The sequence below is a fragment of the Pygocentrus nattereri genome, chromosome 5 (assembly GCF_015220715.1).
Source record: "Pygocentrus nattereri isolate fPygNat1 chromosome 5, fPygNat1.pri, whole genome shotgun sequence".
Lineage (NCBI taxonomy): Eukaryota > Metazoa > Chordata > Actinopteri > Characiformes > Serrasalmidae > Pygocentrus > Pygocentrus nattereri.
Genome location: NC_051215.1, coordinates 11,517,275 through 11,531,523, shown reverse-complemented (window position 1 = coordinate 11,531,523; position 14,249 = coordinate 11,517,275). Strand labels below are relative to the sequence as shown.

General features: G+C 39.0%; 1 protein-coding gene across 1 annotated transcript; it reads right to left on the bottom strand.

Annotated features, from left to right (window-relative positions):
• Positions 1 to 870: 870 nt before the first annotated feature.
• On the bottom strand, positions 871 to 13,460 carry smarca5 (SWI/SNF related, matrix associated, actin dependent regulator of chromatin, subfamily a, member 5). The gene is made up of 24 exons (XM_017717658.2): positions 13,197 to 13,460; positions 11,335 to 11,457; positions 11,078 to 11,244; positions 10,684 to 10,784; positions 9,793 to 9,893; positions 9,505 to 9,684; positions 9,210 to 9,365; positions 8,844 to 8,975; positions 8,529 to 8,597; positions 8,270 to 8,379; positions 7,669 to 7,895; positions 6,952 to 7,073; positions 6,587 to 6,739; positions 6,112 to 6,244; positions 5,843 to 5,991; positions 5,557 to 5,676; positions 5,306 to 5,413; positions 5,100 to 5,213; positions 4,621 to 4,743; positions 3,918 to 4,050; positions 3,503 to 3,621; positions 3,001 to 3,213; positions 2,718 to 2,828; positions 871 to 1,369 (listed from the first exon to the last, which is right to left on the bottom strand). The coding sequence occupies exons 1-24, from the start codon at positions 13,269 to 13,271 to the stop codon at positions 1,304 to 1,306; spliced, it is 3,105 nt and encodes a 1,034-aa protein (XP_017573147.1). The 5' UTR covers positions 13,272 to 13,460; the 3' UTR covers positions 871 to 1,303.
• Between the last annotated feature and the right edge of the window lie 789 nt (positions 13,461 to 14,249).

Below are 14,249 nucleotides of genomic sequence, written 5' to 3'. Positions count from 1 at the left end.
TGCAAAAAACAATAAAGTTTATCTGTTTGAACATTAAATATCTCGTCTTTGTAGTGTATTCAATTGAATATAGGTTGAAAAGGATTTGCAAATCATCATATTCTGTTTTTATTTGTTTTACACAACGTCCCAACTTCATTGGAATTGGGGTTGTAATATAAATTGCTTTTTAGCATTGTATCTCAATTTTTATTTTTCTACATCATTCGAGCACAGCAACTGCCCTTTACAGAGTGAAAAATGTACGATGATGGGAACAGTAGAAATGCTCAGAAAACAATTACCTTGCATTGTATTAGAAGTAAAGAACACTTGTCTCTCCTTTGAAGTCATCATTATGGAGATACTTTTTGTTAACCATGTAAAGATAATGTCTGTTTTTCAAGTTGTCTACTTGACAAAATCATCTGCCACATTCTGAAATGTTTCACTTCAATGAAGATTTAAAATGAATGAACAATTAGATCAAAGTGCAAACTCAGTACATAATTTTTAGTATGTCATCTCTAAAATTCACATTGTGGCTTTAGTATCATGATAGTGTTGTATTAGGAGGCCTGTAGCAGTTTGCACTTCAGTGGCTATTACTGCTGGGTATATTCATTTAAGACATAAGGAAGGGAAATCTGTGAAAACAGGCTAACCCTGCAGATGACCTACTGTTAGAATGTCAACCCACGTTCTTCAAATACAAGTCTGACCTTTGTTCTTCCAAAAATACTTCTTGACATGCTGCTCTGATGTTAACACAGACATGCATCATAATGTCAGTTTTAGCTCAAGAGGAAATCACAGGAGGGTTAAATGCTGAAGGAAATGGATATTCCAATTCTGATAACACTGGACTGAGATCATAAAAATCACAGCAGATTTACAAAACAAAAAGGCATTTATTAGAGACACAAGTTCCAAAGGACTATTCCAAGGTATACAATACTGAGGATTCTTAATTACAGAAAAAAAAAAAAAAAAAAAAAAAGATACAATTTATTTTGATACAAGCAAAAGGAATGTGGTACATAACAGGCATAAATACATTATCATTAACTCACATTACAGATAAAAAAGGGATTTAAAAAAAAAAAAAAAAAAAAAAAAAAAAAAAAACGAACAGCACAGCCGTAGTACATTATCTAACTAAAAGACAGAACTAATTTACATTACTATGCCTTTCTAAAAAAGGACAAGCTACTGTGAGGCAAAATTCAGTTCTGCACATTGATACAGTACATGAGCAGGACCCGTAACACAAATGCATGTATCGCTCTACTGAAGCTCGTCCGTAAGTGGGGGGGTTCAAGTCCTATAACTTCAGCTTCTTCTTACGGCCACGTCCATCTGGGGTCCCATCCTGCTTGCGTTTCTGGGCCTGAGAAAAGAGCAGGTGGCAAAATTTTGATTCAACATTTCATTTCCATTACGTTTATCAACAGGTGAGCTCAACATTAACGCTTGAAGTTTTGGGTCTACACCAGTTTTCCCATTTCTGTGTGCCCAATTCCACCCAGAAAAAAAAAAGAGCTGATAAATAACTACCTAAATACCTCAATAAAGGGATTGACTCTGTGCAAGTGTAACTATACTCCCAAGTCTTGTACAAGTCTGAAGTGTTAAGACATACACTGTCAAAACTTTTATTTACATTTGATTTTGTTGAATAGCTTTAGCATTAAAATCCCTGAGCAAACCATTTACATATAGTACAATGCATTTATAGGACAACCCACAGAAATATTTAAACAGTATGTGTTTAAGGGCCATAATTTCTCAAAGCAGGGGCCTCAAGCCAGGCAGTCTTCTCCATTGGGGCTCAGTTAAAAAAATTTGAAAAAGTTTTTTTTAAAAACTATGTAACACTTAAATGTAAATGACAATGTTTATAAGCACAACCACAAGTACAACTGTAACTACTGAGAAATATAAATATTTCTTATTATAGAATTCTGAAGGACTCATATTGTGACAGTATTGGTGGTCCATGTAAGTGGGGGCCAAAATAAACACTTCCAGCCTGCATTCAGTTTCTCAGCAAAAACGTCTCGGTCTGTGGATTAGTAGTTGAAGACCCATGTGTTAAGAGATTTTGCCTTCCATAAAATGAGACTTTTAATATGGTATGATAACATTCACTCTTTGACGTTACATTAGAAGAGATTAGGAACACTTGCAAGCTATGACTCGCATTATCTACACAAAGCTCTCAGAGCAGGAGTGCTGATCTGGGATCAGGTTCTTCTCTTCTTTATAATGACCTTACTTATGGGACCTGATCTTAGATCAGCACTCCTGCTTTGAGAAGCTTTGTGTAGATAATGGGAGTTTAATGACTAGAGGCACTGGAGTGCTCCAGTTGTAGGAAATATTTAACTGTGTCTACCAATCACTTTATTCTTGGAATAATAATAATAAAAAAAATGGATGGTTTAAATTACTAAACACATTTAATGTTTGCGGTGCATCAGCCTGGTAGTAACAATCAGCTCTGACTAATGCAGAAATATTTGAACAGTTACACTTGTTCCTTTTCTGACTAAACTTTCACAATTTTCTCAGACCACTTTTGTGTCTGATAGTCGAGATTTCCATAGGTCTCAAAGAGTGTTACGATGACACTGATGAATAAGCACACGGCTTTCGAGGGACCCTTTTTGCTTGCATGTGCCTTAAATATTCTGATATACAGACACTACATTGGAGCAACTTCTAAGTAAACTTACTGAAGAAGTGCGAGGTCCCCGTTTCTTCTTTTCAGCCTTCTCCCTCTCTTCCAGCTCCATATTCTCACGTTCAATTAGGGTGATCAGTGTGTTACACCTCCTCTGTAGCTCCTGCGAATACAAACAAACCCACTTTAGTTTTACCACATGAACAGGAAGACAGGAAGACATACTGCTGCTTGTGTATTAGTGTTACTGGAGAACCAGGTCAACTGTTTGGTTTATACAGTAAACCCATGTATTGACAACTGTTCCACTCAGTACATTTGTAGCTGCTCCTCACCATAGCAGTGCGGGACTTCAGGAACCAATCAAAGCGGAACTGGGGCGAGTTGCGTATGCACTGGCGCAGTTCATCATAAACGCTCTCCTTGTCGAAGCCCAGCTTATGCAGCATGCAGATGAGGAAGCGGTCCTCTTCTTCAGTGTAGTTTTTCCCCTTGTTGGTCCCGTAAGAAATCCTCAGCTGGTGGAATGGTGCCTTGTAGCGGCCAATCTAGAAATGAATCAATAAAAACAAAAAAAAAAAAAAAAAAAATGCCATCAGTGACAAGGTTTTGTATTTGTTCTTTTTCAGTTTTGTTTTTTCCCCATATCTGAATTTGGTTTCTTCTTTTGTTTATTGGTACATAAAACAAAATACACATTTTAATAAACAGTCCACAGGTACCATATCACCATCACAGGCTCTATAAATAAGCCCGTTTTTAAACTGTACTGTCTTGCTTCAGATGCAAGCTTAAAAAAAAAATAAAAAAAAAAGAACCCAAAATGCTGTCCCTTACTTTTGAGTCCAGTGCTTTCTTGATGCTGATCCTCCTCTGAATCCTGGCCTCTCCCCTCTCAATCTGTGCCATGATCTTCTCAATATCCTGCAGCTCATTGCAGCGCTCCCAAAATACAGCTACGCATACAGACACATGTCAAGAAAGAAAAAAAAAAAAAAAAAAAAATTATATATATATATATATATATATATATATATATATATATATATATATATATACACACACACACACACACACACACACACACACACACACACACACACACACACACACATACATATAAATATATATATATATATATATATATATATATATATATATATATATATATATATACATACATATATACACACACACACTGTTTATAAGGCTTGGTTAGGTTTCAAAGCCTGCCAAACAATTTCTATCATACCAGAGTACTCCATGACCTCCTCAGGTGTTTTGCCTTCCACTTCACGGGCAATGTTCTCAATATCATCTCTTCCCCATTTTTCATTTGCCTTAATGAACTGGTTGAAGTCTCGCTTGTTCCAAATGGTGAAGCCCTAGTCAAAGATTGGACGTATTACATTGCAGTCAAATGGCAAGACTTGATGAATACTATTCAACATGACCTCTTTAAAAGCTTATGCAAATCCCTTGTATGTCCTTTTAGGTTAAAGTCTCTATATCATTAATCTTAAAATAAACACATAAATAAGTAATAAAAAGAAAAACACATCACTGCCTCGTTCACTAACAAGTTGACCAAAAGTAGTTTTCACCACTTGCTGCCACAACCTGATCAGTGTTGCCAGATTGGGCAGGATCTCTGCTATTGCTATAAAAAACTATTTATCTGTGATGTTTTTTCACTACCTTGTAGAAGGCAGTGAAAGTAGAATTCTTAGACTACTCTAAATAATAACAACATTCAAAAATCTTAATAATAAACAACCACAGCCTTATAATGCATTACAAGAGCGTATAACTGAAGAGACTAGGAACACATAAGCTTTGGCTCACATTATCTACCCAAGATGTATTCTATATTGAAATGGCATTTGGTTCTATATTAAACCAATATCACAAATGTTCCATTTAGTTGACGCTGCCAAGCAGGTACAAGAAGTTACTTGGGAAAGGAGATTCTCCTTCTCCTCCAACTCTTCCTCATTCAGTGGCTCAGCCTCGTCAATCTTCGCTTGCTCCTCTTTCTGCACCTGCGCAGAGTTGGGCAGGTCAGGGTTCCTGGGTACCTGGTAGGACATTTAGGCATTTAAATACTCTGAACATATATTTCCAAAAGCTGGCTGCTAGTATACAATACACAACACACAAAAAGGCAAATACTGATCCCTGCTAAATTTAGAAAGACTTAGAGCACCAGTGAGGTCCAATTTAATTATAAACATGTTGCCAAATAACAATTATGTAATCAATATTCTTACATTTTACAAGAAAACACTTATTTTTAAGATATTGGCCAGGATACAAGATCACAATATATTTACATTATGATGTACATACACATATTACACAATCATGAGGTATGTCACCACAAACTAACAATTAAATAAACTGGGAGGCCAGGAGAGAATATAACCACACATGCCTTGTAGCCAATGGTTTTTCTGTAGTACAAAATTTCTTTCTCTAGTAGCTCAAAAAGCCGAGGGGGGAAGAACTGGAAATCTTGAACGTTTGGCTGTTTCGGGGGTCGAGGAGCCTGAAAAAATAAATAAATAAAGAGAGGAAAGATTTAAGATTCTCTTTCTGGCATGTTTACAGTCGTGTTTTAGTTGATGTAGGAAAGAATACCTTCGGTGCTTTGGGCTCACTGACTCGCAGGGCCTCTCGGAAATATGCATCAACAGCATAGTTTGCCTTGCGCTCTCTCTTGGGAGGTTCAATCCAGTTTGTAATCACCTGTGAGAGGAGTAGAGATTTGTGAGAAAGCTGGGAACCTAAACATTTTTGTCAAATGCCATCCCTCTTTTTTCACACAAGTGTTTAAAAAAAAACAAAAAAACAAAATAAGATTTAAGTTCAAAGTAAATTTCATCAGGTACCTTTTTCTTTTCCCTGTAATCTTCACCTTCAAAGTTGTACACACTGTTTTCAGTGTCCATTGTGAAATTCCTCAGAGAACTTTCACCAAGTTTGGACAGCTTCTCATTCATCTCCAAGGTCTTAAACACAAAAGTATGACAGTGACATTTAACAGTACAAAACTGAGACCTTTAATTTGCACATACTTGCATTAAGATTTCAAATGTGAAAACACTCACTACACAATAGATTTCAGTTGCAATTTTTTTTAATAGAGAGTGACTTCTGTGAGTGCATATGAAGTACCTTCTTCTGTCCTCTCTCCAAGATGCCGTCAATATCTTCATCAGTGATTTCACTCTCCTTGGAGGCGAAGACGTGAGTGGCACCATGTCGGATGATGGACAACATCTCGTCTTTTCCCAGCTTGTTCATGCTAGGGTCTAACAGCCTTCCTAGAAAGTGGAGAACAGCAGAGCTGAACCAACCATAAGCTCCTTAAGCCCTAAACAAAAAGAAAGGCAATAATGCTTTGATAAAGCATGATCTGAAAGATGTTCCTCTAGAAAGCTCACCTTGCTGGATGACAATGGAGTCCAAGCGGAGTTTCATTTCAGCACGTTCAACAATCCTCTCCTCCACAGTATTCTCTGTGATAAAACGGAATACGTGCACCTGTTTTTTCTGACCAATCCTGTGAGCACGATCCTGAAAGACATATAAACAGAGCAATGAGCCTCCTAAACCACAGTAACATTACAATATGTATTCATATATCCCTCTATTTACAACTGTTTACAAACCAGGTGTGCTCCAAAACCTGAAGCTAAAAGTTGGACTAGAGTAAGCAACAATTTTTTTTTTTTTTTTTTTTTTTTTTGTGGAAAACAAACACAGTAAATATACTGAATGATAAACTAATAACAGATGAAGACCGTACTGCGCAATGCATGAGATCAAAAGGTCAATGTTTTCCATTAGGCCCTTCATGAACCTGGAAGGAAATAAGACATTTCCCATGAAACAAATTTCAGTGGTAAAAACACTGACCATAGCCTGCAGGTCGACTTGAGGATTCCAGTCAGAGTCGTAAATGATGACCACATCAGCAGTGGCCAGGTTAATACCCAGCCCTCCAGCTCTGGTGCTCAGCATGAAGAGAAACTTAGAGCTGTTAGGCTCATTGAAGGCGTTTATTGAGATCTGAGTAGGGGGGGTAAGAAGAAAAAATTAACCATTAGAATGTTACAATGAGTCAGGAAGACAGCTTGATTGAAATTTATAAGTCGGCAATCGTTAACTAATTACACTGTTTTTCCTTTCTCCCCTACAATGTTCACAATGAACAAAATCTAATTTTATGCAATCAATGCAGATGAAAATGTTAAAAGCTTCATCGAGCGTATTCGGCATACCTGTCTCTCCTCGTGTGGTGTTTGCCCATCCAGACGACAGTAACCATAATTACGCCACATGCAGTAGTCTTCCAGAATGTCCAGCATCCTGGTCATCTGACTGAAGATCAGCACACGTGAACCTGGTAAAAAAGAAATGATATAACTAATGCAATTCTGCTGTGGCAAACAGAACATAAACAGCTCTCTAAAATAATGTACAGTGCAAATATTACTAAATAATTGGTAGGGCAGGTTACTGTTGCATAATTAGTTTCAAAGCATGTAACAATTTATAACATTAACTTTGTCATTGCAGACTATTTTTTTTATTAAAATTCATCTTTGTGAATTTTATTAAAAAGCATGTTAGATTATCTTAGGAGATAACTATATTTTTTAAAAAATGCATCCCTCTAATTGGTGAATTCAGCTTAATGTGCACCCAGGATTACAACTGTACACCGTTTGTTTAATCTATTTAGAAAAGCAATGACCAATAGAACATGACACTCAGGGGCAAGTCACCAAGCCTAATGCCATGTCAGCTAGAGGGGCAACAAATCTTCCATCTTCCTGAAGAGCAGCAAACTCTGCAGCAAAGGGTAGACCAACTACCTACCAACACTCCATTTCAGAAGAAGCGTCCACAAACTTTTGGACATATAAGGTGTGAAGCTACAAATGCGGCTTCTGCATCATACATTTCTATGGAAATGATCATATGGTCCAGCTAACCTTGCTCCTTCAGCTTGGGCAACAGCTTATCGAGGACGGCCATCTTGCCACTGTTGACAACAAGATGGAGGTCAGTGGTGTAGGGCGGGCCAGGCTCAGCCCCATCAAACAGGTACGGGTGATTGCAGCACTTCCTCAGCTGCATCAGCACATTCAGTAGACGCATCTTATCCATCTTCCCCGCTGAGTTCAGGATGTCAATGTCCTTCATCAGGATCTTTGTGTACCTGGTAGGAAATAAGATGCCCCCCAGTGAATCACTCTTCACAAGCTATATGATCTGCTGATCTGCTCTTCCAGACTTATATGGAGAGATCCTTTGCTACTCCATGGGTTTTACTCAAATCAGAAGTATGATTAAATATCTGTTGGTGACGCAGACCCTGACATTTCTCCAATAATTCAGTGTTCTTGTCACACCTTAAGAACAGACTGTAATAGGACATTCTACAAAAGCCACCTCATTAATACAAACACAGTTCTACTTCTTTCATCTTTGACACTGATACAGGTCTAATTGCTTCCATCCTAACACTCAGAACGATAAAACTTCAAGTGGGTTGAAATCAGCTTCCAAAGGCCCTTAACGAGGAGAACGTACCATTCTCTTTGCATCTTGCTGAGCCCCACATACATCTTGATTTCTTTCTTCGGAAGGAGAGATTTCTCCACATCGGCTTTGATACGCCTCAGCAGGAAAGGACGCAGTACCTATATGGTTAGAATTTACCAAGTTGTTACTAAACATAGTGTAACTTATGTAAAATAAAATTAAATACCTGTTTATTATAAGATAGCATACCAAAAAGAGATAAGCATCACTTTATAAATTCAAAACAAAAACACCTGATAGTACTCACAGTATGTAGACGCTCAACTAATTTCTGGTCTCCAAGACAGTTATTGGTGTCAAACCAGGAATCAAAGTCCTGTAGACAAGAGGGGGGGGGGGGGGGGGGGGGGGGGAAATAAATGACCACAGAACCTGGCAGAAACCCAAACCAAACTTCAACCATTTGTCAAATTCAAAATTTAACTAATTTTTTAAAACATAAATGACACACTGAACCAGCCTAGATGGTTTCATCCAGCAGATGGCACTGCAGCTGTAAAGGAGTTGCAAGCATTTTTTCCAAACTTCTTTGTAGATGGCAAAAGCTTGGTAAGATGTTTACCTCAGAAGAGTTGAAGACATCAGGCAGCAGGAAATTAAGCAGAGCCCAGAGTTCATGCAGGTTGTTCTGCAGTGGGGTTCCTGTCAGCAGCAGCCGGTTGGTGGTCTTGAACTCTCGCACAATTTCTGAGAGCTAAGATAAACGTTTACGCAACGCAAGATAAAGCTTTACATCAGCAGAAGTCAGAGATTATACATTTATATAACAGGCTTTGTTATAATACAATCTATTTTATGACGCATTTTGTAATAAGAGACACACAAAGACTTTTTAATTGGATTTCATTTTTCATCAGGAATCATTAGGGCATGGATTACTGACAACACATTGCATGGAAGCCTGCTTAGAAATGTAGCTGATGAACACCTTTGATTTCTCATTCTTTATACGATGGGCCTCGTCTATGACCAGGTATCTCCAGTTAAACTTCTTAAAGACGGCCCTCTCGATGATTAACATCTCATAGGAAGTGACACACACGTCCCACTCTCCCGGCAACAAAGTGTCACGGATAAAGGCCGTCTAGGAACAGGAATGAGTGAGAGAGGGGGAAAAAAAAAAAAAAAAGCTTAGCAAGAGACACCAAATGAAAGGAATGCATTTTAAGCTATAAAACACAATTCCACTGAAATGTTTCTTCAGCATGTGTTTGGTTTCTCACCCTCTCATCCCTGTCTCCAATGAGGCAGACGGCTCGGAGGGAGGGCACCCAGCGCTTAAACTCATTCATCCAGTTATACAGGGTGGATTTGGGCACCAAGACCATGTGAGGACCAAGGATGTTTCTGTAGTGCTTCATATAACCTAGCAGAGAAATGGTCTGTAGGGTCTTCCCCAAACCCTGAGGAGAGGAGACAAGACATACTTCAACTTAATTAGTTGCTGAAAACAGAGAATTAGTGCAGCGAAAGTGAGCAGAAAACTGTAAAGAACAGGAAGAGAATTTTACCATTTCATCAGCGAGGATACCATTGATTCCATTTTCATAGAGTGAAATAAGCCAGTTCAATCCACGAATCTGATAGTCTCTCAGTTTGCCCGTTTTCACATCTGCAAAAATAAACATGGTTAGGTTTTTAGGGCTACAACAGCAGCAACAACCCATGACCACACAAGAATATGAATAAAGCCAATCTCAACAGTGTTTACAGGCATAAATCCAATTTGAATATCCAAATCAGAGTTGGAACTACTTTCACAATCTCTTTAGTTAATCAGGCCTAAAAGGTCCACTCCTACATTATTCTTGTATTTTATTCCAAAAACATTCATAAATTTTAGACCTTGACCATTTTCCAATCTCTCTATAATACATAGAATTAGACAAGCTGCAGATCCTACTGTGCCATTATGGCCAAGATATGTGAATAAGCTATTTTTTGATTAGCTGTCCTGTATAGTGCAGCCTTTAAACAAAAAAAAAAAAAAAAACTAACACTGAAACACTCATTTTAACCTCAGTGTGAGTGGGTGGGGTGATGCCAAACTGCTTTAGGCTGAATATATGTAAATGTGTTGGTTTGCATGACAGAAAAAAGTGAATATAAAATTAGCTAGTTTTACATCTTAGTTTCCATCTATGGACAGTGTGGACTGGGCAGCAAATCATACGTTCTAAAACATGCTTCCAACAATGCACCCCTATTGCATTAAAACTTAAAAGTAGGAAGGTTAGGTTTTCCATGATCTGGACCAAACTGACCAACTACGTCAAGGTATGTAGCGAATTTTTTGGTCCAAATTGCTTCAACCTAACAGGAGTTCCAACAGAATATTCAGGGCCTCTTTCGAACGAATCTCCCTGTAAATATGCATACAGGTGACTGGGTGTTGAACTTACAGGATGGTGACTCGTCAAAGCGTGTGCACACATTGGCAGCTTTGCTGCTTTCACTGAGCAGTTCTTCATCCTCTTCTTGCTCAGTGCGACGATGACGGTTGCTATGACAATGCAAAGGGGTCAGAATAAATCATAAATCAAGGACTACTAGACTTAAATCTTCATTCAGCAGGACAAGAGTCTGGGATTAGACTTAATCCCTATTCTGGGACACCAAACCATGAAGCACACATTTTATTGGGCATTTCTGCTTTCGGTAAGCAAAGGCCTTAAAACAGTAGAGCAATGATAAGAATGTTAAACGTGTACTTGCTACGGGACTACATATTATTGAATAACCATTTCAGAACATCACTAGAATGATGGAAACGAGTGGATCAGGAGAAGCACTTACTCTCCAGCAGACAGGAGATGCTGTTTCTCATCCTTTTTAATGCGAGGACGGCCAGGCTTCATCTTCAGAGGAGAGGTAGGAGTCTTCTGGGCAGCAGGCTGGATGAAGTGGGCAAAAACTTCAGTCTGCTTTAGCAGGTATTCAAATCTGTTGGTCCGGTCTGTTTTCTGGTTTTGAGGAAAGAAAAAAAAGCATTATAACACAGTAAAAAGCAAAAGAAGAAGATTCCTATACAGAAGGACGAAGTGAAACACTACCACTTTCTCTTCGTAGCCTGCCTGCAGCTCCACCTTCGGTTTTTCAGCCACAGGTGATGACTGTTCGCCACTGTCCTGCACTGCTTCTGATGGTTCATCATGACCAGCATCCGAGGTGCCATCCTAAGTGACAGATACGGTGCAGTTAAATGACTAAACCTGTAAAAGGTGGAATAGTTCATAACCATTTTCACAACAACTTGTTTGTCTTGTTTTTTAGAGCAAGTATAATCCAAACATTACCACCTTGTGAAGAATCAGTCTGTCAGGATTACTGTAACCTTGGCTTTGATTCTAGTAGCAGCTGAAAGCACTTACAGAAAGTGCCAAGTACAGACTGCATTTTAAAAGAGAAAGCTGAATGATTCAGTAGAAGTATTGTGTCACACATAAGACTCAGTTAGGGATGGGAATGATATTTAATCAGTATTGTGAAAACACTGTCACTAAGGTTTTCTGGTCGTTACCACAATTGTTCTCTATACTTGAAGGGGAACTCCACAGATTTTTCAAAGTTTCTGTATAATTAAATGGTTAACATGTCAACAAAATAATTCAGAGTGGTTAAGTGTGAAATGCTTCATTCTAAAGAAAATGAGAGTCAGAATTGTTTATTGTGGTCGTGACAGACACCTAAAGTGTTTAGTGCCTCTGAACGCTCCTTCATAGAAAATTACATTAAATGGTTAGGAATACACTCCCGAATGTCTGAGATGATGTTTTACACTTTTTGTGACGGAATTTACAGCTAAAACATTAAAAATATATATATTTTAATCCATGCGAGGTAAATGGGTAGATGGTGGGTCTTCTAAGGCAAAAGAGATCACAAAGAAAACTCTCCCACATGTGGGTCCACTGGTCGTTTTGGACAGTAAATCCAAATGTTCCTATCACCACCAGTGTAAGGAAAATAGGGAGTCACCAAGTTTCTCTACAAATAAATCATCCATCCATTTCACATAAAAACACTGAATGACTAGTTTAGTTCTCGACCAGAGAAAACAACAGACCAACTGTACATTTAATTCCTCTATCCGTTTTAATGTGGTTGAGTTTAATTACAGTGCGCAAACAAAACTGTCTTGAAGTCTTTGACAGCACTATAATATGACATTACTCTGTGACTGTTTCAACTCCTCAAATTAATAAAATAATAATAATCGCAATACATGTAATCTGGAAATATATTCAAGTACCACGCCATTATATTTTTTTTGCCATAGTGCCACCAAACCTCCGAAGGTGAAGAACTGTATAAAACAGAAAAGTCAGTTTTAGAGCTACAAGAGAGCTCCACTGGAACACAGAGCAGCCAGCAAGCGCGTTCGCTACTCCTGTAGTTCTAACAGCGTAACTCTGGCTCTTACTCCACAAAACTGAAAGCGCTTACGGCAGTTTACACGCCGAAATGTTGGCGGCGTGCTGGCAGCCGGATGAACTTAGTGAAGTGAGTTAGCGCCGCTAGCCGGGCACTAACAGGGGCCGTTAGGCTAAAGCTAACAGGCTACCATGAGCTTCACTGTTCCCTCAATTTTACACCCAACACACCTCCAGCTAAAAGTGTTCCGCTATCAGAACGAAAAATGACACGAGGTTTGTGCGTAAAACGTTCACTTAACAAAAAAATGAGTCGAAGCTCCGTCGTTCTCTAAAGTGGCTAAACCCTCAAAACAACAGCAGAACAATAACGCTAGCGAGCTAACACTGCCGGCTAATTCATTTAGAAAAAGTTTCAGATGTCATCAAACCCAACAGCGTGTCATCTTAGAAAGCGAGTCGTGCTGTAACCAGCAGCGGTGCCCTCTATTAGACCGTTAGCGGCAGATTAGAACAGACTTTCAGCTGGATTTGTGTCTTACCTCCGCCGGTCCCGGTTCGCTTGGTCCCCGCTGCTCTTCCCGCGGTTGCTCCACGCCACCCTCTATATCAGACATTATCACACGGTTATCTCGACACAAAACGGCCTCAAACACTCGTTCCTTACTCGTCCAAGGACCCGAAACTCAGAACGGACTGACTGACTGTAAGTTACGCCCCCGAAAGTTTGGATGTGAGTCCAGAACTGGAGCAGTAGACCCGCAGCAGAACCGGCTTAGCGTTTTTTTGTTGCCGCTGTTCCCGCACTAGTGAGGGCCGCTGTAAATAACGCGATACTTCGACAGATTCCACAAGCGAACAAACGATTGAGTGTAGATGTCGCGAGATTTCGTGTAAACCAACCGAACGAACGAGTTGTGATGTAATGACGCTTGAGCAAGGAGTGTGACTGTGAACGAGCAACATGTAACGACGTTTCGTTTTCATTTCTACGCGTATTATGTATTTGTTTGCTTACACAAGAAAAAAAATAAAATAAAATGTTTTATTTTACGTTTTACTACAAAAATAGGTTCATAGGGAGTTCCACAGGTTTTTCAAAATTGCTGCATAATTAAGTCACTGAGATGTAAACAAAGCCATTTAGAGTGGTTGGATGTCAAATGGTTCATTAGCTGAGAAGCTTGCCAACTCAAATTTCTTCACAGGCCTGGTGACAGAAACCAGAGGTCTCAGTGTCGGCAACACAAATGTAGCTGTTTTATTTACTATCCAAACCGCCGGTGAACCTTCGTGTGTTCTAGATTTTGATATGTAATGTCGACTATAAAAAGTGTTAAGAAAGAAAACGCGAGAAACGGTTTTGTGAAGTAGCTTTCAGAGGCATTAAACACTCCAGACAATTCTGACTCGGTAGGTTTCTCTAGAATTAAGCATTTTACACCAAAGCATTTCGAAAGAATTTACATCTTAACCGTATAATAATTTAGAAAAATGAGTGGAGTTCCCGTCTGAGAGGCTTAAACCACATTCCCAATCCCAGTCCTGGAGGCCGCACACAATACAAAATCCCGGGCTGTGTTTTTTGCAGCACA

What these genes read in the sequence shown, in the direction of transcription:
- smarca5 (XM_017717658.2), bottom strand. Translation starts at nt 13,271, where the DNA reads ATGTCTGATATAGAGGGTGGCGTGGAGCAACCGCGGGAAGAGCAGCGG. An exon ending in AGAAAGCACTGGACTCAAAA is followed by an intron (nt 3,214 to 3,502) that starts GTAAGGGACAGC and finishes ATTCATTTCTAG; the next exon opens with ATTGGCCGCTACAAGGCACC. An exon ending in GGGGACCTCGCACTTCTTCA is followed by an intron (nt 1,370 to 2,717) that starts GTAAGTTTACTT and finishes CTCTTTTCTCAG; the next exon opens with GCCCAGAAACGCAAGCAGGA.